Here is a 26,646-nt window from a genome sequence, read left to right as displayed (position 1 = left end):
GTACACATCTGTCCACCAAGGATTGGTTCCAGTGTATTTGCCAAGAGTGACAGTCTAATCAATTTATAGTCACTATAAAACTGTTGGGATTGTCCTTCTCTGGGGTTAATTATGATTTTTAGCTCATGCTAGATTTTTAAAGGACAGTTTGTAAGCATAATTATTTGACTTAGTTTATAGTAACTAAAAGATGCAATGCAATACTTATGCAGTATAGAGAAAGTAGGATAGCATCTTGAATTTCCATGCAGGTAGATGATCTTTATCAGGGTATGTATTAATTTATTCCTGTATTTATTCAGCAGGAGGTTACTCCAGACAGCACAGAAGGTCAGCAGGCCCTCACGGCCTAGGAACTTGGTCCAGAGGGGAGATCAGGCTTGTGCACAGCTCTAATTCATTATGAGAAATAACTGTAGACAGGGCGCCTTCAGAATTTAGAGGAGAAAGAATCCTTCTGACCATGGGTCATGGAGAAACCAGAGTTCCATGTATTCACAGTAGGAGAGGCATGCTGGGATTAAGGGGCAGAGTTAAACACATGATCTCTTTTCTTCTAGAGAAATCATCACATCAGATTTTTTTAACCTGTTACAAAAAGTGTACAATAATTAATAATTTTTAAAATTATTCTCATGTAATAATACTTTGCCTTACTTTTGAAATCCTGGGGTTAAAATGAATAATAAAGGAGTAGAAATATTGATTAAAGTAGTTTTTCTACGTGGATCTTATAAGGAGGTACATGTATATGTATTGCCTTTTATGATTATTTTAGGAATTTTTATTATTTTTTTGTTCTCTTAGGAATAGTTAAAAGCATAATTCCGAGAAAAGCACATTTTTAACTTGTGCTATAAAAATATACCATAAAGTTTATATGGTGAAAAATTTAGTGGGTTTACATATACTAATAATCATTGTGATTTTTTTTTTTAAATTTTAATTTATTTTTATTGTAAACAAATGGGATACATGTTGTTTCTGTTTGTAGATGGAGTAACAGCATACCATTTGTGGAATCATACATTTACATAGGGTAATGATGTTTGATTCATTCTGTTATTTTTCCCTTCCCCCCACCCCTCCCACCCCTCTTTATTATTAAATTCATTGTGAATTTATCATTGTGATTTTAATAAAAGTCATAGTCTTTGTTTAATTGCATTATCTGCTAGCACAGACTTGATGTGCTCAGTCCATCTGCTTTATCATCATCTTTCAATCTGAAGACCTATTTCTCCTATTGTATTAGTACTTCTTAGTAATATGGGAAATATTGTGAATACATTATAGCTGAGTTGTATATTAAAATAGAAGGTGTCAAGTCATCTGGCTCTCTTTTTCCTCCATTGTCATGTTCTAAATTTATAGTGGTTATTTGCAAATGGAATTACACCTTAAAATTGTTATATATATGTATCTCCCTATCCTCTAAAGGCAGCTAATTACTCAAGGAAACTTGTGATTCATGAATTCATATCATAATTTTATTGTAGGATTCCTTGAGGTAATTGCTTACTAGGGTAGTCTGCAAAACCAGAGAGATTCAAGTAGTAACATGAACATTTTCTATCTTGCTCCTGCAATTCTGTCTTCTGCATACAAGATATGGTAAGGATCATGGTGAGAATATGTAGGAGATTAGAGGGAAGGGACTCAATGACCATGTAGTATTACTGACCTTTCTTACCAGGTCTAAGATGGATCCTTATTAGGTAGCCGTAGATCCTCTGTTTGGATCTCATTTCAGTTCCTGAGTTTTAACTTCTGAAACAACAGTGCTCAGTTAGAGGGAGAGCTTGGACCTCAGGGGCATGGACCAGTGGTACTGAGTACTACTCCTAGGTTGTTCTGTGTTCTTTGCGCTTAAAGAAAGAGAATAAAACCACTTTAGCCAAGAGTAAAGCTTTTCAGAAATTGCCCAGCCAAGCCCTGGGGGACCCAGAATTAAAGCTCTTCATCATCATCTCCTTTGGAGGGTGGCATATGGCTCGGTGTTTTTTCTGTGGCTGTCCTGTTGGGAGAGCAAGCAAGCAAACTGAACCAGGCGGGGGTGGAGGACAGCTGTTCTTTAGTAGGAATAACCCCTGCCTTAGTTTTTATGTCTTCCTGAGTAAGATAAGAGAATTTCAATTGTTCTATATAAACCATCCTTCTGGCCTTTTCGTTTTATGACCTTTTTGTTTTATGAAAATTAAATTCTTCTAAGATGCTGAATATCAAATTTGGGGACAAAAATAGTCCCCAAAGTGGATGCATGGCTTGATAGTGGCAACTCAGTTTCGTAATGGGAAAAATTTCAAAGAAGTTACAGGCAGCTCACCTTGAATAGGTGAGGACTTGACAGTTGAGTGATATAAAATTTTATTTAACAGCCATTTTCTAAAAGTAAGTTTTCCAGGGAGCAGTTAATGCCACGTGTCATCTGCTGCTTCTCAGCATGTCTGCACTCCTCCAGGGTGCTCCTTGGTGGCATCTCTGGTTGGGTTCCAGGTCCATCTGAGTTAGGGTCATGCCTAATCTGCTCTCTTCATCTCCTGATGAAGCAACTCCTTACCCACTCTTAATGATCATATCCAGGAATTTTTTTATTTTTGCCGTTTAATTTTTGTTTCTTAAACTAAGGAAGCTAAATCTTTGTAGGGAAGTAGTTTCTCATCTTCTTATCTCGAAGGTGAAACTATTTTTTACCCTAAATGAATTCCTAATTGTTTTTTTTTTTTTTTTTTTTAGAAACTAGATATCCTTTTTAGTAGCTAATATGTGATCCATGCATAAAACCAAGAGAGATCTCAAGTAATCTTTTGGATGAGAAAATCAGCACTCTTATGTAACTGTGGGATGCCATCTCATATCAGTGTGTCTGCCCATCTGCCTGCCCTCTGCCCTTTATTCTTTTTCTGTTACTCTCTTTTTCTTCCTCCAGAGAGTATAGGTGAGTTTAGAGGTAAAGTGACTGCCAAGTGACCCCAAGTCCGAGGACTTCATCCTAGGATCTGTTAGATGAGAAACACATTTTGAAACTATGTAATAGGTAGCCAATACAAATTATAGGAAGGGTATAGCTAATGTTGTACTCATTGTGGTTCTGTAAGATGATGTATTTTAAGGAAAAGAAATTTAAAACATGGTCTTACCCAGTTACTTGTGTTCTTTTGTATTTTGACTTCTCTGAAATATATCAAGGTCAAAAGAAGAATACTTAGAATTTGATTTGGTCCCAGGAACATTGAAAATATTTTCACTTGGTGGTTTTTTGATATGAAGACATTGTGTCTTCTATCTAAAGGGGGGTATCTAAATGTCTAAGCATGAGCTCGGTGAGATTCATGCCCCTTGAGTTGTGCACTGGATAGCTCTCTTGGGCATTAGCAGTTTTAGTTGGACTTTGGGTGAAAATGGTTTTGTTTGTTCATTTTTTTCCTTCTTTAGTGATAGTTTGGATAAGGCCCAGACTCTTGCGTGAACCAGGCCACACTCTGGTTTAAGTATTGGCTTGCCCAGTACATGTTTCTGTGAGGCAGGCTAGAGATATAGACATTAAATAATCAAAATGGAGGTTAGATATCTTCCAGTGATATGGTTTGGAAAAATATAAAGTCCAGGGGGGCTCAAGGGGTTACAGTTGGTGGACTGGGAAAAGAGAATCTGCTATAATAATATAGGTGAATGCCTGCTCTTGGTGAAGTCAACTGGATAGGAATTCTTTATGCTCCATCTAAGAAAGAAACAGAGGAAGACCTTTGGTGTTTCACCAAAATGTGTGGAAAGAACCACTCTTAATATACAAAGGGAAAAGCGTGAAGGAGGGAGTAATGGTATCATTTGGATTCTTATGGTACATATACCATTGAGAGTGAGTGGTCCCCTGGGGAATCGACTTGTGGTTATTAAATTATTTAAAAATCAGTAATCCAAGTGGGAGGACTCTCGCCACCTGATTGTAATACTTACCAAAAGCTCTAGTCATCGAGACAGTGGTTTAAGTATAGATAAACCAGTCCATACATATATAGTCTTGATTTTTCACAAAGATGCAAATATAATTGCATAAGGAAAGGATGATATTTTCAGCAAATGATGCTGAAACTGTAGGATAACTGTGTTTCGAAAATGAACGTTGATCTGTAGTTCACACAGAACACACAAATTGACTCGAAATGGATCATAGATGTAAATGTAAGAACCAAATCTATAGTCTTTCTGAAGAAACTTTGTGACTTTTGAACAGGTAAATGTTTTGTTTTTTTTAAAAATAGACTTTATTTTGTAGAATTGTTTTTAAGTTCACAACAAAACTGAATTGAAGGTACATATCCCTCTCCACTAACAACACCCCCACCACAGTGGTGCTAGTTATAGTTGATGAACCATAGTTTATATTAGGGTTCACTCTTGGTGCTGTGCTTCCTATGGATTTGGACAAATGTACAATGATACGTACCCCATATATTATAGTGTAACACAGAGAGTTTCACTGCCCTAAAAGTTCCCTATGCTCTGTTCATCCTTTCTTTAAAACAGCAAAGACTTTTTTATTTTAATCATAGAAACCATGTTAGAAAAAAATTTATACTTAACCAAAATGAACAACTTTTGGTCTTCAAAAGTTCTGTTAAGAAAATAAAGAGGCAATCCATAGTTTGGGAGAAAATATTTGCAAAATGTATATTAGATTTTAAAAAGTCTTAACAACTCAATTGTAAGACAACTCAGTTAAAAGTGGACAAAAGATTTGAATAGGCACTTCTCAAGATACGCCATACAAATATGCTGTCAGCATTGGTCACTAGATAAATGTAAATTGTAACCACTAGGAGATGCCACTACTTGCCCTTTACATTGCTAAGATTAAGACTGGCCATGCCAAGTATTGGCAAGGATATGTAACAATAGAGCTTCCTTCTTGGGAATGAAAAATAGTATAGCCACTTTGAGAAAGTTTGTTACTTTATTATAAACCTACATTTACCATGCAGCTCAGTATTTAATTTCTATTTACCCAAGGGAAAAGAAAATCTAGGTTTAAAAAAGGCTTATGTAGGGACTGGAGTTGTGGCTCAGTGGTATAGTACTTGCCTAGCATGTGTGAGGCACTGGGTTCGATTCTCAGCACTACCTATAAATAAATAAAAATAAAGGTCCATCAACAACTTAAATTTTTTTTAAAAGGTTTATGCAGCTGGGCACAGTGGCACATGCCTATAATTCCAGTCACTTGGGAAGCTGAGGCAGGAGGATTGCAAGTTTGAGGACAGCCTCAGCAACCTAGCAAGACCCTGTCTCAAAATAAAAAAAATAAAAAAGTCCTCGGAATGTAGCTCTGTGGTAAAGCATGCTTGAGTTCAATCCTTAGTATGAAAAAGAAAGAAAGAATAAAAAATGCATAAATGTTCATGACAGCTTTTCTCATAATAGCCAAATATTGTAAACAACTTGCCAAGTAAGTGGATAAACAAATTTTGGTATATTACTTAACAGTGAAAGAAATGAACTTCTGAGAAAGCATCCTGTATGACTCTTAGAAGCATTACGCTAAGCGAAAGAAGCCAGACTCAAAGGAATACATACCGTTGTGAGTTCATTTATGTGGAGTTCTAGAAAAGGCAAAACTGCTGTCATGATAGAAAGCAGGTTAGGGGCTGGTGGTTTGGGGAGGGAATTGAGTGCAAAGGGCCACAGGGGAATGTTTTTGGGGTTGATTAAAGTGTTCCGCGTCCTGATTGTGGTGGCAGATATAAGACTGGATTCATTTGTCAAAACTCATCAAATTCTACACTTGAAATTACTGAATTTTATTACATATAAATTATAACTCATTGATGTTAATGTAAAAACAAGTTCTGATTAAAATAATTTCCTTAGGTATCCTGAGACATACCTTTTCACATTAATGTGGCTTATGCCTTGTGATTATATCCTGTATATGAATGATTTTGGTAAATGGAACATTGCTAGTAAGTGAGTATCCAGATTGTCCATCTTAGTTTGTGTGTTTAATTATGTTCTAGAACTACATGAAATTGTTGATGTCTAGTCATTTTTGACCTTTTTCAAAAGCAGCACTTTCATATGGCTTAACTAATAGAAGAAGTTCTGTTTGCTTTTTTATTTCATTGGAATGACTCTTGGCAATGGTTATATCTCAAGACTGGCAATTAAATTTCAAGGGTTTTATAAGACAAAAAGTCTCAGTTTTTTATTCCAAGTTATGCATTTTATTTTGCCTCATTTTGCTTTAATTCGGTTCAATAAACATTTTATATATCTTTGCCACTTTTAGGGCATTCTGCTGGGAATGGCGGTGGGTGGACATAAAAGTGTTTCCTCAGCCCGAAAGAATTTAGGTGATGAAATTAAAAGACACATAGACTTTTGTCATGGTTGTTAATAAGGGAATATGAAATACAACTCTCAGTCATATAGGAATTGTTAACTTTGGATATTCATACTGAGGAAATATGTGGTTGTGGATTTATAAACATATGTACGTGTTTGAATATGAGTCCAAAAAAAAAGGGGCATCGAGACCAAGGATTCACATCGCATGAAAATTGGAAGTCTGCTGAGAGCAAACTTCGCTTTTAGCCTTTTTCAATGTAAGAAAAAGTCTGTAACTTACCATTACTTAGTGGATAACCTCTTGCTGATTCTGTCTTTAGTTATTGGTTGACCATGTCGAGCCATTAGTCCTGAGAGAGACCCTCTGAGTGACTTTATGGCATCTCACTTGGAGGAAAGAAGACACTGGGAAAGTGGTTCTGTGGTTGTCGCTTCATCCCCAAACCTCTTGTGTGCTGTGACGGTGACAGAGGTCACACTCAGTGTCAGATGAAGAGCCCTGGGAAATGCCTGAAGACATGCTCTAGAGAATTCAGCACAATGGCATGGCCAGGCTGATCAACGCGATGCTGTGGCTTCTTAGATCTCTAGTGAAGATCCATCTTGCAAAAGGGAAAAAGACGAAATGCATGCATTCAGCGTCCCACCTGGCATGTTCTCTCCTGTTTTTCTAATAAGTATGCACAGGGAACTGAGAAGGCAGGTGGTTGTTATTTCTATGAGGAATGGGCCTACCCTGGCAGTCAGAGGTGACATTGTCGACACACGGCACATAGTCTGTTGTCTTTGGACATCTGCCACAGAAGAGAGTGTACCCAAGGACCCATGTTATGTAAGTGGGATGGGCTTCCATGTTTTGTTCTGGGCTCTCTCTACAGAATCCAGGCCTGCATGTATGCTCCCTCTGACACTGCAGAGGGTTTGCAGCTCTGAGAGGGAACAGCCATGTCCCACCTAATTACTTCAGGGGTTGTGGGGGAGCATTGTGAGACAGTGAAGGACCGTTCACGCTTTGCAGCTAATCAAATGTGGCTTTGAATCCTAGGACATCCATCTAAAATATATAATCCTGGGCAGACTATTTAATCTGTTTGAGCTGTCACTTTTTGAGTCAGAAAAATGGGATTAAAACTGGGTGCCCCTTACAATTGTTGGAAAGCAAACATGAAATAAGCACTAATAGTCTTTAAGAATATTTTTTAAAATTATCACCATGTAGTAAAATTGACTTTTTTTGGTATACAGTTCTCTGAATTTCAACTCATTTGTAGATTTTTATAACTACCACCATAGTCAGGGTATAGAATACCATTATCCCAGAAAAACTCTGTCCTGTTGTCCCTTTTCCCCTTTCATAAAGACTTATTTTTTAAGAAGAGTTTTGGTGTACAGATTATTCTTAATTTATATTCATATCACCCAAAACTTAGGGAAATCTTTAACTTACGAAATTGAGAAAATTATGTATGTTCAAAATACCTTTTCTGTGTTCTGGTAGGAGGAGGGGATACAATAGTAATTACTAATTACTTTCTTTTCCCTTTATCCTTTTGTCAGAAAAAACTTATATAATCCTACATAGTTATTGGAAAAGTTCATCTCTAGAAAGTCTTAATCTTAATTCCAAAACTACTTCTGCACTGAGGTCCTTGGTCCTTTTTTTTTTTTTTTTTTTTTTGGTACCAGGGATTAAACTCAAGGGCACTCAACCACAGAGACTCATCCCCAGCCCTATTTTATATTTTATTTAGAGACAGGGTCTCAGTGAGCTTTAAAGCTTGGCTTTAAACTTGCCGTTCTCTTGCCTCAGCCTCCCAAGCCACTGGGTTTACAGGCATGTACCCCTGCACCCAGCCATTGAGGTCCTTTCTAATGCAATCATACAAACTGTGTTTAACAAAACTATGTTTTGTACCACGTTTAACATTAGTTCCAACCAAGGTTGCAAAGTACATACTTTGTCTACAGAATCTCTCCATCTTTTGAGGCAAATTTCTTTAAAAATCACTATCTGCTTTTTGGTTATTTATAGTCTAACTTCAGAGGCAAAACTAAGACTAACCTTCCTGTCTCTTTTAAGTTGAGCTGTAGTCTACCCACTACTCAACCAGAAAAAGATATATTAGAATCCTAACCCCCAATGCCTGACCTTATTTTGGAACAGAGTGATCACTGAAGTAAATTAAAATGACATCATTAGGATGGACTATAATCTGGTTCCACTAGTATTCTTAATAGAAATGGGAAACAGAGACAGCAACACCCATAGAATGAGAACATCACATAATGGTGGAAGTTGGGATGTGTGTCAGCAAGTCAGGAACATCAAAGATGGCCAGAACCTGAGAAGAGGCCTGGAACAGATTCTTCCTCAGAAGGAACCAAGCCTGCCCACACCCTAATCTTGGACTAACAGTGTCTAGAACTCTGAGACAAATATTTCTGTTATGCCACCCAGTTTGTGGCACTTTGTCATAACGGCCCTAGGGAATGAATACGTGGTCCTCGATTAAATGATTTTTTTTTTTTTTTTTGAAAGAAGTTCTTTGTGAAGCAAGGACAATTGATATTTGATAACTTTGAGTCTTGGTGCTGTGACTGCTCAGTATGTGACAGTGGACATTTCCTGGTGCTCCTGCCACCATACAGAGACCTCTTTACTTCCACTACTGTTTTTTAAAGTGGTTTTATCATTATTATGGCTTCACCTCTCTTCCTTTTTATGTTCCTCAACCTCCTCTCCTTCCCTCTGTCTTCCCAATTCTTTCTCTCACAGTGCCCAGTCAGCTTCCTTCTAACCCACTCCTCAGAGGTCCTACCACTTGTGGCTGCCCAGAGCTGAATTGAGTGACATTGTACCTTTATTGAGTCCTCTTCCCCGACAGGAGGAAATCCCTAATTGTTAGGTGGTTTGGGGCTTCTTGGGTTGTGATATGTTTCTTCAAGAAAACTATCAGCAGCTTGAAGTCTAGACTAGACCCTACTTTGGGTTTTAAAAAATATATAGAATTTGAAGATCTAAATTCATAGGGCATATTTGGTTAATTATTTACATAATCCACTTAAAAATTCTTTGATCACATCCTGAGTTTGTTGACCTTACCCTTCGCACATTTTTCCCAGCCCAGTTCACATCCTCACCTCCTTAATCACCTGGTTGAGATGGCGCAGTCCATCACTGAGTGTTCATGTCTACACCTCGATTCCCCTAGCCCAGTTTTCTTGCCGCGTGGTAATTTTGATGCTCAAGTATCTGAAGCTTCCAGGACAGAAAGAGCCACACAGAATGGTCTTACCATAAATGAATCGAATCACATCTCTCAATTGTTCTCTGTGAGTGGTGAGACCATGCCAGTCCATCACCCTGGTCAGTTTTCTTTCTGACTCTGGGGGGGACATGGCAGTCACATTAGGCCTGCTCCTAGCAAGGGCATCTTCTCCCCTGTCCACTCCCAAGCTCCTCATTCTTACACTCACCAGCATCCCCTCTATTTGGCCATACCCTTTGCATACTATGAGGGTGTAACATCTCCGGTCTTCAACAAGCAACCCCAAATATTTTTTACCCACTCAAGCTGCTGCCTTGTTGTTTTTTTGTCACGTTTTCTGAAAGAGTGATTTATGCACCCTGTTTGCTTCCCTGTCTCCCATTCTTTCTTTGTCTCTGTTTCAGCCAGGCTTGGCACCACCCTTTCCCCAGAGCTTGCTCTTGTTTGGTCTTCAGTGATTCCATCTATGGTACATGGGCAGTCCTCAGTCCTCCTTGTACTTGACCCCATAGTTGTTCCCTCTTTCCTTCTTGAAATACTACCTTCCCCTGGCATCGTTGTTGTCTATCATCATTATTATTATTAGCTACTTTTGGAGATCACACTGCTAGTTACCTTCTTACTCCACTACATGTGCTTCTCCTTCTCCTTTTGCTGGATATGCTTCCTCACCCCAGCATCTTAAGGGCCGTAGGCCACCCTCCACCAATCCTGTCCTAGGCTCCTTCTTCCCTTCTCTCTCTCTCACTCTCTCTCTCTTTCTCTCTCTCTCAGGTTTTACAGATGTTTTCTATGAAGGTTTTAGGGACCACACATGCTGTCGCAGCTTTTCACTTCTGCTATTGTACCAGAAAGCCCATATAGACATTATGTCAACAAGCAGGTGTGACTGTGTTCTAGTAGGTCTATGGGTGCTAAGATTTGAATTTCACATGGTTATTATATCTCCAGAAATACTATTTTTCATTTTTTTAACCATTTAAAAATATAAAAATAATTCTTAACTCATGGGTCAAACAAAAACAGGATTCCTACTATGGCATGGGCCATCTCCTCCCATTCTGTGTCTAAATATGTACAAATATGCAGATGAATGACAGATTAATCCCTCCAGGCCTATTGTCCTCTGAATTTCAGAGAAACATATTCAGCTTCCTATTTTATGTCAACACTTGGATATTTAATAGGTGTCTCATGCCAAAAATAGAGCTCTTGATTGTCCTCCCCTCTGAACTTGCTACTTCCATCATTTTAACTCAGCATTTCCTAAGTATGAGGATAAAGCATCCATTCAAGCTTGGGAACTGCAGTGTGGTGGGCAGGGAGGGCAGGGACTCTGCATGCAGATGGACTCAGATCCCTGCTCTCTGCTCCTTGGTACCTTTGTGACCTGAGGGAATGTTACTTAACCTACCCCCCTCCTCTTTTTTACCTTAATATGAAAAATGCCTACTCCAGAGATAGAATGATTAATAATCATTAATCATATCATGGGCTCAGTCGATTGTAATAGAAACTGTAATAAAAAGCTGCCTATAGGTAAATCTCAGAGGAAAAAGTGTTTTAGTCTATTTATACATGACAAAATAAGAATACCTTTACCAAACTAGACTATTAATGAGAGCGTCAGCGAGTACAGAAGGACACTCAGAGAAGTAACAACACCCATAAGGTTCCAGCTTCCCAAGGATAAGTCAGTAAACTTGACCTCATCTGTGTTTCTTGCCAGTTTAGCACCATTGGAATATATTTTGGATTCAACTGTGTCTCCCTCAGATTCCTACATTGAAGCCTAAGCCCTGGGACCTCTGAATGTGAGTTCAGGTGGAGATAGTGACTTTACAGAGGTAATCATGTTAAAATTAGGTTCTAATCCAGTGACTGGTGAACTCATGAAAAGGGGAAATTTGGGGATAGACAAGCACACAGGGAGGAGACAGCTGCCTATAAGCCAAGGATACCTGGAAGAGATCCTTCCCTCAGCCCTCAGAAGGATCCAACTCTGATGACACCTTGCAACCTCCAGATCTGTGCGATAATCAGTTCCTTTGGTGTGAGCCACTCAGTTTGTGGTAGCTGATGTTATGGCAGCCCTAGGACACTATCACAGAGGGGGCCAGGAGGACTTCTACAGCATGATTTGATTTGCAGATCTTTACCAACAACCCTCTGTTCTCTTCATGTCTCTGAGTTGTACACATTGTTCCTGTTACTAATGAAGCAGGGGCCGTTATACTCTGGGCTGAGTTCTGAGAATCCAGCCAATGCAGACCCCATGAGTCTGAATTAAAGCAGTATTCCCCAATGTATATTATTAGTCCTAGAAATCCTCTGAGAAAAGGGTTTCTGGTCAAATTAGTTTGCATAAAGCTGTATTTTATAGAGCTGTCTTTGAAAAGCACCAAGTGTCTTAGCATATGAGAAAGCCCTCAAGTTCTGTAGCTAAGATGGTGAACTTGGTTTCACCAAACTTATTTGACTATGGAACCTCTGTGTGTGTGTGTGTGTGTGTGTGTGTGTGTGTGTGTGTTTGTGTTTGTGTTTAAGACCCAGCATCCCCTGGAGTTGGTATATGGGATAAACTTTGAGAAATGCTAAATGGAGAAATCTAGCTACTTTACAGGTTTTTTTTTTTTTTTTTTTTTTTGGACTCAGTATTTTATTGATATAGTTATGGAGACTTTCCTTATTTCTTTGGTCTGATCTATGTGTATACATTTTTTACACAGCTGTATTGAGGTGCAAATGAGATACAGTAAACTGCATATATTTCAAATGTATAATTTGGTAAGTTTTGACATAGGTATAAATCCGAAACCTTTACAGCATCAAGATAATGAATGTATCCATCATTCAGAAAGCCTGAACATTTTTAATATAGTTGTACTCATAGCATTGCATAATCATTTTACATTGTATAGATCTAGTCTGTGGCTCTAGGTCCTAGTAAAGTAGATCACTCAATTTTGGCCCTTTTTAGCCTCCAAAATGGGATGAACTATTTAATAGAAGTTTAATTGTTAAATTTTCTTTCACTTAATAGGGTAATATGAAGTGTAATATAAAAAGTATGAAAAAAAGTAGTTCTATTTATTTAGATAGAGATAATGTGAAGACACCTGAGTCTATTTCCTTGGTTATAAAAAAGCACACTGTTTCATAGAGCTATTTTAAGACTTAAATAAGACCATGTATGTAAAAGTGCACAGCACAATGTTTGGCATGCAGTAGGCACTTTCTAAACAATTTCCTTCCTTCTCTTCCTGGTTTCTTAGCCACTCCCTACCTGTCCACTGCCCTCCACCCACTCCAGTTTGTGTTCAAGCACTGAATGGCTCTTTCTCCTGTAGGTGAAGGGTTGTCAGATCTGCAGGTAGGGATGACCCAGGTCCATGCACACCAGTTATTCTACTGGAGTGTTTAATTTGGTGTATCTCAGCTAGTTGAGTCACCTTGACCTTTCTCATCAGTTTGGACAGTGGTTTACCAGCAATTGCTGCTGAGGAATTACTGAGAATAGTGTGTGTGTGTATCAATAGATGGAATTTGCCTAACTATAGAGAAAAACTTGCTACAATTTAGACTTTAGGTACTTTAAAAATCAATTTGTAAAAGCCACTTTTTGTTAGATTAACAAATAGTTGAAAGACAGGAGGATCAAGAGTTCAAAGCCAGCTTTAGCAAAAGCAAGGCACTAAGCAACTCAGTGAGACCCTGTCTCTAAATAAAAATACAAAATAGGACTGGGGATGTTCAATCCCCAATACACCCCCCCCCCCCGAAAAAAGACAGTCATCTGTCTATTAGGCTTACAAAAAAATAAATGGTTTTGACCTTATTTTTAATTAAAATTATTTAAATTAATTTCATTTTGCAATTGTCTATATTCGCTTTTTAAAAATTTATATACATACTACTACCTATGTTATATATACATTACTTATGTATATATGCTATATATAAATATATTTTAATTTATACATTTTCATATATTATTAGATGTGATTAAAGGGACTATACCATTAGTGGCTAAATAAAAAGAAAAAAAAAAAAAAAAGTACATAGTCCCAGAAGGTTTACAGGTGTGTTTCAAGGCTGAAAAGTTTGCAATATTTTGACCTGGAAGATGTTTCATTTTGGAGTCAGAGATCTGAAAAGGTTACTAAATTAGCAAATTTCTCCTGTATTGGCTGAACAATGAAAGTTGGATTGACTATTTAGTAGTTAAACAATAGGGGCCACATCTGGTATTTATTTATTGATCTTTCATGGAATTTCCATTTAAACTTTATTGTCTCAAATTGATATAATTTCTCCCCCTACTTTGTTTAATGGGCCAAATTAGTTTTTGGCTTTTCAAGATTCTTACTAGAATTTGTCAGTTCTTTCCAAGATGTTTCCTTTTGTACTGCATCCAAAATAAAATAATAAACAGACTGACATACACACACACACACACACACACACATACATACACACACACGTGTGTGTATGCATTTGTGTGTGTGTGTGTGTGTGTGAGTGTGAGTATAATGAGATAGTTTCACATTTTTTTCTTTTTTACTTCTCTGATGTAAAAGTGTGTGACTTGGGCTAAATTGTAATGCTGGGCCTTGGAAAATGAGAACTTGTGTATAGCTCCCAGTATTACCTAGGAGAGTTGTGTTGGCTGTCAGGACGCTATATAAACAAAACCAGGAGGCTGCAAAGTGTCCTATGAATCCTAATACACTATTGGGTACTCATGATAGCGAATCTGGCTCATGGAGTTGGAACTGCATGGACACCATCCATTAACTTGTTAATTTATTCAGGTATCATGGGGGTTCTGCTAAGCAGCACCACAGTGCTTAATAGTGAATAGGAATTGCTAGGAATAAAGGCCAATTTTATTTTTTAAAGTATTGGTATTTTAAATACTAAAATGTGAGACTTTATAAATAGTACCAAGTGAATTACTCAATTTAAAGTCTTTGAATATTGTCTTTGATGTAAAATGTATTCTGGCTTCCCAGCAATGGATCCTAAAGCCTTACTGGATGCTCATGGCCATCATCCTGACCTCTTTTTTTGTGCTCTCAGGGAATCTGGTGGGACCTAAGTTCATACCACCTCTTGCCTTCTTTGCTTCCTTTCTTTGCTGCCCTCCTTGGAGAAAAGCTATGTTTTATAGAGCTGATTTCAAGATCAAGGTGCAGTGAGGTAGCTCTGTAGGAGAAGGCTCAGGGTGTCTTCCAGGCAAGACTGTTTCTGTACTAGACTGTGCATGTCACACCTGCTCTGGGGCCATGAAGGTGAGCTTGAAGCAGGTCACCCCAGCACTGTCCATGATTGACCTCACCTGATTATTGACTGTCATGCCTCACCCAACTCCCATGGCCGATGGTGCAAAATTAGCTGGAGAGGTTTGCACATAGTGGTCCAAAATCTTACTTTTAGGGCTGTGTATGTGAGGATTTTGTGGAGACTCCCTCACCTCAGCAGAAATGGTGAGGACCATCTTCTAAATTGTAGTTCTGAGAAGGAAAACTTTCAGACCCTACAGGCTCTCAAAACAGGTAAGGGATGAGGAAAATTTGACTTTATAAACAACTCTGCTTACTTTCTTATCTATCTTTCTGAATCTGCTTGATGACCAGTGTCTTCTTTCTCCCTTCAGATGACTTTGATAGTAACTCACTTCTGATGCAAATAATGGCAAAAACCCAATTCTTTACCATTCTTAGTTCTCATTTGTTTAGGTCTTGGGCTTGCTCATGAAATTGTGTAGCATTAGTAAGCTCCTGTTTTCTTACCCAGATGACCCTTCTGAGCACCTACTGCATGCAAGCTAGGGTGCTGTCTGTTTTTATCTGGGTTTCTGGAGGTTGTCAGCAAGGCAATTCCTAGAGGTTTCAGAAACAGCCTAACTTGAGGTGGACTTCTCACACTGGGGATTTTACTCTTAAAAGGCAAATGCTGCATGATCCAGTCAGGGAGGAACATTTAGAACACTTAGCAAACTCATGGTAGGATTAAAGGGTCTGTAGAATGTATAGAATTATGGAGCAAATTCCATAGTGTTTATTTTCATTGTGAAGCATTCAGTGTGCATCTGAATTAGTATTGAATTGTTCCTTCCCCTTCCCCCAGCAAAAAAGAAGTAAATCCTTCTAATCTACCATTGTACTCTGTATTATTCTTGTTTATGTCTGATTCGCTCACCAGGTAGTGAGCTACTGGGGGTCACGTGCAGGATCTTAATACATCTTAATTTCCCCACGTCCTAGTAATGTTAAGATTGCCAGGTCAAATACAGATTGCCCAATAAAATTTGAATTTCAAGGCAAGGATGGGGGTGTGTACCTCTAAGCCCAGCAACTTGGGAGGCTGAGGCAGGGGGATCACAAGTTCAAAGCCAGCCTCAGCAACTTAGTTAGGCCCTAAGCAACTTAACAAGACCCTGTCTCATAAAAAGTAAAAAAGGGCTGTGGATGTGACTCAGTGATTAAGCGCCCCTGGGTTCAATCTTTGGTATCCAAAAAAAAAAAAAAAAAAAAATTGAATTTCAAATAAACAATAAGGTGTTAACTACAGGTATGACCCTTGTACACATGTGTTTTTAAATTTAAATTTCAGATAAATAACAATTTTTTAATATTAATATGTATCATGAACTATTCAGATTTAATTGGTCATCCTGTATTTTTACTTGCTAAACCAAGAAATTGTATATGATACCCATTACTTAAAAATTATTTGTTTTGATCCAAAATAGATATAATTTTATAATGTGTCCACAACCAAGACAATTCAGTGGACTTAATTTCTTCTAGGGGAATTTCACACTATGGTAATTCCATCACTTCTTGGGTGATTTTGCATATTAACTAATAAAACAGTTGTCTGGGATTCTGGAACTGTGGCGAGGAGTCAGGCTCTGCTCCCTTCTGCCTTTGTTGTCATTACTGAGGTTCTCAACACAGTGCCCAATATTCCCCTTTGTTCCTGTGGGGGGGAAAGGGCAGGCAGGACAGGATTTATCACCTGTTGAGCTAGAGGGTGATATCCTCAAAATACCCTAGTACGTCATGGGGTATTTAAGCTTAGGGTTTTTCAGTGTGGGGTGATGTGGGTTGTGTGTGTGTGTGTGTGCATGTATATATATGCACAGGGTAGCTAAATAAGAATGAGTGGACATTGTTAGCCTGATTTTAATAGTAGGAGAAAACAGAGCAGATGGGGGTAGTCAGGGACTTGAGAGCAAGGATAGGGCTGAGTCATGCAGTGGCAGCTGCTGGGAATAGAGCCGGGTCCTCCTGCCTCTTTTAGGGCATATTAGGGTTTTTAAGGCCATTTTCCCATCCGTGAAGTAAGATTCTGAAATCTTTCTGGGCATAAATCTTTCTGTTTTTGTGGAAATTGTGAACATTCCGACATTAAGTATTTGGGAGTAAGGACCCGGCTCTTCTTCCATCTCATAAATTTGACTCATTAATGTAAAAACAATAACCTAAGGGAAGAAAGCAGATCACAGACTTTGCTCTGATGTCAGCTGAGGTACAGCTTTGCATGGTGGGGTGTGCCCTGTTGGTCCTACCCTACTAGGGAAAGCAAAAATAGAAAGCTTGTTCTCTAGACCTTGGAACCCAATCGATGCATGGTCACTAAAAGCATCATGGCATTGGTCTTGGAAGTCAGCATTTCAGCCTCAGTGAGTCCGGTGGTAGCCAGAGGATCCTTTATTTGCAAAGAAACAAAATGATCCCTTTGGTTTTGACAACCATTGAGATCAGTAGATGCTGGGCATAAAACCTCTTTAGTATGTTTTACATAGGCATGCTCAGGCCATTTGTACTGGGCCTGTCACTCCTGGAACCTTGGCTCCCTGGAGGGCAGGATATTTGGTGTGGGTGTGTCTCCCATGGAGCTGGACCTGGTCTGGGTGGAAGCTGAACTTCTGCCCCCATCCCCTTTGCCTCGCACATTGGACTTTGCATCATAGATGCTGAGGGAACACACAGTCCTTCTTATGGATCTGCTTGGTGACCTGGAATTTGCACATAAGCTTGAGTTGTGTCCAGAGAAAATACTTTATCACTGAGGACTGAATGGAGGACCTATGATGGTTCTACAGGCTAGAAAACTTTAGTTTTATAGGAGGCATCAAAACTTCAAATTTTTCCGTTTATCTTAGTTTAATAGTATTGTAGGTGTTTTGGTCAGATTAACTTCCTGTTTCCATTTTTATTTTAGGTGCATTCTTTGGTTAAAGTGTTAGTGAGTGGAAGGAGAAAAATAAGGTAAGGGGAAGGGGTATAGTAGTAAATGGAGTTTTGTTTTCAGTTTTGTTTTGTAACAGTTGGTAAAGAATCTTAAACTTTCTGTTCCCTGGTTGTTTATCAACACAGGAGAACTCCATTTTGTTGTACAGCATGGTCTGATGAAATTGGTTAAACTGCCAAGCAAATTAGTCTTGTTTAGATAGCAACTCCACATATGGAATCTGAAGAGACTGTTTTGTCATATGCAGACCTCACTTTGAAGAGTTCTGAACATCTCCGTGCATTCGGAAGGCACTTGTTTGCTGACTACTCATTATGTGTCTGGGGGAGGCTGGTGTCCTGCTCATTTGTCAGGATGGTATGCACTTAAGTGACTGCAGCTCTGCACACATAAAGTACAGGAGGAATGCTAAATGTTGATATTTGAGATCTAAAACCAAAATCTAGTTCTTATTAAATAAGATACCCAAAACCAAACCATAGCATAAATGAACACATTCTTTTTGGTCAAATTGGGCAACCTGAAAACAATCAAAGTTAAATAAAGAAGAAACAAGCTTGATTTTTTTATTATTTATTTATTTATTTATTTGTCTGTGGATAGAACCCAGGGCCTTGAATGCACTAAGCACATACCTTACTACTGCGCTACAGCCCCAGACCCAACACTTTGTATTTTTAATCTTCTGTCATTCATTTAGCCCTGGAATTTACTCCCAAATCCTTGAGGGATAGTTACATACATAACCCTAGTAAGAATGTGGGATTGTGAGATAGAGGAGACTTCCTGTAAGGAAAAACTGGTCATCCGTGAGATGACTAGTTCCACTGGAGGTAAAACTAATGATGGGCGGCTTCTGAGGAGGGAAAGAGAAGAGTTATGTGGAAAAGGCCTGAACCTTGAGAGTTAGGCAGGTTGGTGAGTGACGTGCTGGCTTGGTAGTTCAAGGTGTTCTGCTTTTATTTCTGGTAAACTGTTGTCTTTTTGACATGTCAGTTCTCTGGTCCTGTCTCCTAATCTTTAAATGAGGATCTAGATTAAATGATCTCTAAAGTCTTTTCTAATTAAACAATTCTATTATCATTGGAAATTCACTGTTAGGGAAATATTAGCACTGCAGTCTGTTTCTCTTATATATAGTAGAATATATATTTTTTCAGGTTGGGTGTCAGTGAAAGTTCTCATAGCTATTAAATGTTTTTTAAAAAGTGGGAAATTATTAGTGCAAATTGTCATACCCTATTAAACCATTTGCATTTCAGTTAATGAAAGGGAACTTTAAGTGACTGTTAACATTTACCAAGGGTTGTAGCTAAGTGTTAATAGTTTATAAATGCTAGCTAGTTTAATAATTGGTAGTTGCCACCAGAGTTAAAGGTTTACACTCCAATTTTGGTTTTGGTTTCTTCAAACCTAGCCAAGAATAGATGATTCATATAAGAATATCTTCAAATGGAAGAAGGATGGATTGTATAGAGGAAAATGAGGGATGGGGAGAGGGTGGGGGGGAGAAAAATAATAGAATGAGACAAACACATTACCCTGTGTGCATGTATGATTATGCAAAATGGTGTGACTCTACTTCATGTATAACCAGAGAAATGATAGTGGTACCCCATTTGTGTACAATGTCTCAAAGTAAAATAAAACTTTAAATTCACAAAAATAAATAAATAAAAATATCTTCATTTGAAAAGGCTTGGTATTGGTGGTCTATATTCCTCCAGATAAAGATTTCAAACTCTGTAGCTGGGCATGTTGGTGCATGCTTGTAATCCCAGCAGCTCAACAGGCTGAGGCAGGAGGATCACGAGTTCAAAGCCAGCCTCAGCAAAAGTGAGGCACTAAGCAACTCAGTGAGACCCTGTCTCTAAATGAAATACAAAATAGGGATGGGGATGTGGCTCAGTGGTTGAGTGCTCCCCCCCACCCTCCCCCAAAAAGAAAGATTTCAAACTCTGTAAAACTTAGGTAATTTAATTCCTTTGCTTTCTTGGAAGTTTCTACTATCCTGCGATAGTCTAGTAACTTTTTTGGAGGCCTGGTTACTATCCATCTCCAAGTATTTAAAGGAGAGTATGTTTTCTCAAAACAGAATTTTCCCTGGGTCACTCCAGGCAATGAGGGCTTTGGTTCCTTTTAGAGAAAGGGAAAGGAGATAACGTTTGCCCTTGCTAGAAAGTAAATCTTATCTGGCCTTACCTGTTTGCAGCGTAGACAGAAGAGTAGTTTATATGTGTAACTGCGTGGTTTCCCTTGACCACAATGAAATAGCCACCTAGGCAGCTCTTTGCTCCACCAAGGGACAGATGTATTTTGAGCCTCTAGGGATGCTTCTTTGGTTCCAGTGTGGGCTAAAGAGTGAGGAAATTATAAAGGTGTAAATGTGAGACTGGGTGCATATCTTTATAATAACCCTGCATTCTTCTTGCAAACAAGATGCATGTGTGTGTGTACATGTGCTCACACACGCACATGCCTGTGTATCTGGGCTAGTGAAGGGTAAAGGTCAGTGCTCTGTTAACTTTCAGAGTAAATTATTGCCCAGTACTGTTCTTTCAATTCTGTACCTTTCCCATAGATTTTGGGAGGAAGTGGTGAATTCAATCACTTACCAACTTAAGAGGAATGTAAATATAATGGTGTTTTGAATTCAGAAATAAATCCTTCTCCTACCCTCAGAAAAATAAAATGGTGATTTGATTTAACCACTTTTTTCCAAACCAGTTTTGCTTGGGGAAGCTGACTTGGCCTCACTGGTGAACATAGCGCTGCTGTCAGTTAATTATTTTGTATTAAGTCGCCTGCAGGCTGGTGGCTTGCTTTTGTGTGTGCTTCTCATTTGTTTGCTTGAAAAAGAAAAGTCTTCAACATGAGGACTGAAAGCTTTGTTCAGTTTCTGTTGAATAATTTACTTATGTTATAAATAAATATCCTGCTCTGTTCTTAGAGGGCTTGTCTTGATCTCATGACACTTATGAATATTTTACTTTCAGGGTTTTTTGAGGTCCACATGAGTCCCCTTTATTGTTATGCTTGTGTCTCTTTAGCTCAGTGGCTTTCATTTTTATTTCTTTCTTTGTAATGGAGAAGGAAATGAAATTGGAAGACTTTTTTCTTTTTCATTTTTAAGCGCAACTGGCTTCTTCCAAATAGAAACTAGAGTACCTCTCAACAAGGCTAATGTGGGTTTAATCATGTGTAAACTGGGTCACGGTCCTTTCTTTGAAGACCAGGAGGAGTGCTATTATGATAAATGTTGTAGAAATGATTAAAGACAAGAGTACAGCAGGATGTACTCGGCACTTTGAAGCCCTTGGGTGTCAGGCCGGATACTGCCTGAGTCCTGCTCAAAGCCACAGAAGCCGACGATTAGCCGGTGCAGCCATGTGCCAACAACATGGAAGCCAGTGGTCCCAGGTGAGTTTCCCAGCAGTCCTGTTTGCTGAGTTGCTCTTTGTCTGTTTTCACCTTTTATCATACGATAGAGAAGCACATCCTAGAACAGAGAGGGATATTGATATACTGCCTGTTATATCACTTTTTTATGCCATATCAAATTAATTCTTAATGTCTTCATTTTTTAGGCATAAGTTTAATGGGAAGTTGCAGTTATTTGGCTATGTGGCTTTAACAAGTATTGGCTATACTAAGCAGATTGTGCTGTTAGTCAATTATTTGAACTTAGACACCAATTGTGTGAAGCAGCAAGGAATATAACTTTTCTATTCCGCATTTATGATAATGATAAGGTAGAATTTAGTCAATGTTTTCTGAAGGTATAGAATGTGCATGGAATTTAATACAGATTGGTTTATACATGTGTGGGGAGGTGTCCTCTTTAGGATACTAATATATGACAATTGTAAGCTTCTGTTGTTTTATTTCTTACTGTCTCAGTAATAATGGACTCTTATTCTAGCTTATTTTTTTTCCTAAATTCTAAGTAAAACCTTTCTACTTTTGAGAGTCTTCATTTCTAAGATGTGTTTTGGAAACAAAACCCCAAAACTCAGTTGCTAACCCTTTCAGGGACTCCTGGTTTTGGATACTTCTGTTTGTGTTGTGATTGGCAGTGATTTGGGCCATGAGTCACCTCTAAGCCCTTGGTCATCCCTAGTATCTGGAGCTTCTACTTACGGGCCACAGGGAACTCTGTTTTTAAAATAGCAGCATTTTAATAATTATGAAAACAATGTTTGTTGTCAGTGCATCGAAGTGGAAAGAGGAAAATAGAAATCACTTGTGATCTCCCCAGTGATAACCACAGTTATCATTTTGTTGTACTGTTAGTAAAGTTTTAACTCCATCTTTATTCTTCCAAACCATTGTTACCACCTGTATTCCATTGCAAGACTGTTATGGTTTATATGAGGTGTTCCCCAAAAGCTCAGGTGCAGGACAATGCAAGAAGGTTCAGAGAAGTGATTGAGTTGTGAGAGTCTTAATTTAATCAGTAATTTAATCCCCTGATAGGTATTAACTGAGGGGTAACTGTAGTGGTAGGGTGTGGCTGGAGGAGGTGGGAATTGGGGTGTGGCTTTGGGTATGTATTTGTATCTGGTGAATAGACTCTCTGTTTCCTGATCTACATGTGAACTAATTCCCTCTGCCACACTCTTCCACTATGATGTTTTGCCTCCCCTTGAACCCCGAGGAATGGAGCTGGCCTTCTATGGACTAAGACCTCTGAAACTGTGAGCCCTCAAATAAACTCTTCCTTCTCTACAGTTGTACTGGTCAGATACTTTAGTCACAGTAGCAAAATAGCTGACTAAAACAAAGACTGCCTTGATTTAACAAGTCCTAAATTGTTGACCATTTCTGTTCTTTCTCATCTAATTTGCCATCAGATTGTGTTGAAAATTGTCATATTGAAATCTTTGTGTGTACCCAGGACTGTTTCCTTAGGACAAACTGTTAGAATGTGAATTACAAGAGTGTATCATTGCCCAGTGATTTGACTTTAAATACCCACTATTTGAAGTGATTGGGGTGGTGAAGTATTCCTTTTACTGCTTTTGAGAAGGCTGAATTTTAGTTAATTCAGACATACTTTTTGAATGTGTAGTAAGTGTAGAGTTCACTGCAAATTGATTCATAAATGTGTAATGAGATCTTTTTTTTTTTCAGGTAGTTAATATGTGGTAGTGCATATGTCAAGAACTTTGAAGAGTCGAGATTTTTACCTTACTTTCAGGCTAACAAGTTAGTCTAGCCTACCGCAGTTTCATGGATTCTGGCAGAAGACATGAGATTCCCAGATCAGAGGCAAAGAATGCTATTCCAGCATGGCAAGAAGCAAGAACTTAAATTTTGTACAATTCATTTTCTCTTCCATGTTCCATGGAGTAGCAGAGTGGTCCAAGTAGGTGCACTTTTGTTTTGCACTTGAGGAACTCTGAGTTTAGGATTCCTGAATCTTTTATGATGGGAGGTAGGCCCTGCTTGGTCATTGTCCTGGAGGAAGACGTTATCTTTGCTATTCTGAACATTAACCAAATCTACCATCTGCTCCAAAGTGAGACATCATCTCTATCTTCCAGGGTTGTTCACTATCCAGACCTTCTTGAAAGGATGATCCCACATAAAAGATGTTAGTGTCTTTGCTTGGAAGTACACAGAAATGTGAGGCAGGGAGATTGCCTCCTAATTGTATAGTCTTAGGGTTCTTAACTGCTATTGCTTAGTTACCTTTCAAGAAGAGTATGATACATTATACTCTCACTATTAGTACATGCAGGTATCCATTTCTCTCCATTCTGCCTACCACTTTATTTTTAATCATTAGGATTAGTCTCATTTTGATAAAGGATTTCCCTGAGAAATCTAAGCCATTTGTTCTGCTGACAGTGGTTGGTGGAAGGATGTTAGAATTCATTCATTCTTTAAATCTGTCTATTCAATAAATATTTATTGTTTTGGTTCATAGTAGATGCTTAATAAGTTCATTCATATATTCGGCCAGCATTCAAGTGTCTACATTATATCAGAGGCCATTCTAGGCACAAAAGGAAGCCATTGCTTTCATGGATTTTTACATGATAGTGTGAGAGTAACCAAGAAGATGCTGTTTTAGATAAAACAGCCACAGGAGACCTTTTGGATAAATTTAGTACTCAACTTTTTTTTTACTTCTGTGACCAGAGACCTGACAAGAACAATTTTAGAGGAGAAAAGGCTTATTTTGGGACTCGTAACTCCATTCCTCATGGCCTGAGTGAGGCAGAACATCATAGTGGGAATGTGTGGTGGAGAAAGGCAGCTCAGTACACAAAATGTGGCACCAGGAAGCAGAGAGAGAGAGACAGAGAGAGAAAGAAATGGAAAGACTGAGACTCCACTCACCAGGGGCAAAATATATACCCCAAAGTCATTCCCCCAAAGTCCACCTACTCCAGTCACACACTGCCTGCCTTCAGTTACCACTGTGTTAATCCCTATCTGAGGATTAATTCACTGATTGGATTAAGGCTCCATGACCTAATCATTTCACTTCTATAAACTCTTGCATTGTCTCATAGAAGAACTTTTGGGGGACACCTAATATCTAAACCATAACAGACAAGTGGCACTCAAGCAGAGACTTTGGATGGATGAACAATATTGTAAAGAAGTGAACAATATTGTTTTCTAGGGAAGAACACTTGATCAGAGAGAACAGTGCCAAGGTCCTGAGACAGTAGAGTTCTTAGTTTGTTCGAGGCACAGCAGGAAGCTGGAAGCATGGGGAAAATGATAAATGAGATCAGAGATGTATCAGGACCAGAAGGATATTCTGGGAGGACTGGGAAGCCAGTGGGGGCTGTTGAGCTGAGAACATTTTAAATGAAATATTTTAAAAGCCCCCAGTGGGTGTGTGGTGAACAGGCAAGGGTGAGAGCAGGAAGGTGGGGTGGATGATTTTCTTTTTCCTGAGGGTGGATTTGTACCATTTTTTAAAAATTATTTATTTTTTAAAAAATTTCTTACAGACTGCATTTTGATTCATTGTACACAAATGGGGTACATCATTTCATTTCTGTGGTTTGTACACGATGTAGATTCATACCATTCATGTAATCATATATGTACATAAGGGTAATGATGTTTCTCCATTCTTCTCTCACTCCCCACCCCCCCACCCCCATTATATGTCATTCTCCATTTATTAGGGAAAACGTTCAGCCTTTGGTTTTTTGGGATTGGCTTATTTCACTTAGCACAATATTCTCCAGTACCATCCATTTATTTGCAAATGCCATAATATTATTATTCTTTATGGCTGAATAATAGGGTGGAAGACTTTTGCAACCGTCTAGGCAGGAAGCCACGGAAATTTGGACTGCATAGCAGCCATGGACTGTTGAGAAGTGGTCATATTCTAGACTTTTTGGAAGATGGAGCTCAAGGGCTTTTTGATGGATTAGTTCTGGGTTCTGAGAGAAAGAAGTGAAGAAAGACATAAAGGTTTTTGGCCTGAGCAACCAGAAAGATAGAGTTGCCACTTACTGGATTGGGAAAGGTAAGGAGAGGAGCAGATTTTGAAGGGGAACCTCTAAAGTTGTGCTTGGCACCTGTTTAGTTTTTTTATTATGGTAGTTAGTCTTTGTCTCATTTAGTCTTCTCCATGTTTTTCCATGGAAATAAGTGTGGTTCGATTAGTAAGTTTGGGGACAACACTAAGCATTAAGATGGGGAATCTTTAAGGAAAGAAAAATTCAGGAAAGATCAGAACAGGCCCATTGGGAGGAAGCATCCCCAAAAGCATGACATGGGCCCAGCAGGAGAGTCTTATAAAAGGCAATTTAATTAAATGGTGGGGATCTAATTAGGAGCCTGTTTCTAGGCAACCTCACAGATGACATTGACTCTCTTTGGTTCCTGCTTCTGGCAATGACTGAGTGTACACCTAGGTGCACCTTGTTACCTGGTATGCTGTGATGGTCCAAGTTGTGTTTTTGTTGTTGTTTAGTTTTAGTTTTTAGTTTTTTGTTTTGTTGCTGGAGATTGAACCCAGAGCTTCAGGCATGCTAGGCATTGCTCTACCCACTGAACTACACCCCCAGGCCCTAAGTTTTTATGAGACTGTTTCCGACTTTTATAAACTAACCTAGAAAAAAATACCATTATTGGTTCAACTGATTAAATCTGAGAAAGGCAGTTGAAGCAATTTTTTTTTTCTTAAATTGACCTGATTTTATTTTCTTTGTGTATGAAAGAGCAGGCCAGTTTAAATCTGTTTCTAGTTTTAAGGGGGAAGAATATTTACATTCAAAATACTAAGGGAAGTTATAACTTAGTGAATTTTGTATGACCTCATAGTTTTCTCTTCTTCCAACTAAAATGAGTTATTTTTGTCTTTCCTTTTCATCTGGTGTTGCTGTTGTTCATGTGTTCATCCAAACATTTCTTTGTTATGCTGATAGTGTTTGGACCTTCTTTTAAAAATACAGCGACAAGCCAAGGGCAGTGGCACATGCTTGCAGTCTCAGCAACTTGGGAGGCTTCAGCAGGAGGATCGGAAGTTCAAGGCCAACTTCAGCAACTTAGTGAGGCCCTCAGCAACTTAGTGAGACCCTGTCTCAAAAAAAACCAAAAAACAAAAAACAAAAAAACCAAACAAAAGTCGAAAGGACTAGGGATGTAGATTCTGTGGTAAAGCACCACTGGGTTCAATCCTTCATACAATAAACATAAATTAATAAAAATAAGAATATAGCAGCAACCTAAATGCCCAGTATAAGGCACTTACACTTTTTTGGCCAGTGATTATGGAACAGTCCTA

General features: G+C 38.6%; 1 protein-coding gene across 3 annotated transcripts in view; it reads left to right on the top strand.

Moving 5' to 3' along the window:
* The window catches only part of Mfhas1 (multifunctional ROCO family signaling regulator 1), a 94,435-nt gene that overhangs the window by 20,499 nt on the left and 47,290 nt on the right, over window positions 1-26,646 (top strand). Inside the window, exon 2 of one of the 3 annotated variants that reach the window (XM_047548822.1) lies at window positions 5,485-5,935. The exons of the other annotated variants lie outside the window; for them this stretch is intronic. Within the exon in view, the coding sequence (XP_047404778.1) occupies window positions 5,485-5,504 (20 nt within the window). The 3' untranslated portion in view covers window positions 5,505-5,935. Of the gene's footprint in view, window positions 1-5,484; window positions 5,936-26,646 lie in introns of those variants that run through there. 3 annotated transcript variants of the gene reach the window in all.

Source organism: Sciurus carolinensis, chromosome 4 (genome assembly GCF_902686445.1).
Source record: "Sciurus carolinensis chromosome 4, mSciCar1.2, whole genome shotgun sequence".
Taxonomy (NCBI): domain Eukaryota; kingdom Metazoa; phylum Chordata; class Mammalia; order Rodentia; family Sciuridae; genus Sciurus; species Sciurus carolinensis.
The sequence above is the reverse complement of the archived record's forward strand: the minus strand, read 5'-3'. Positions and strand labels throughout refer to the sequence as shown.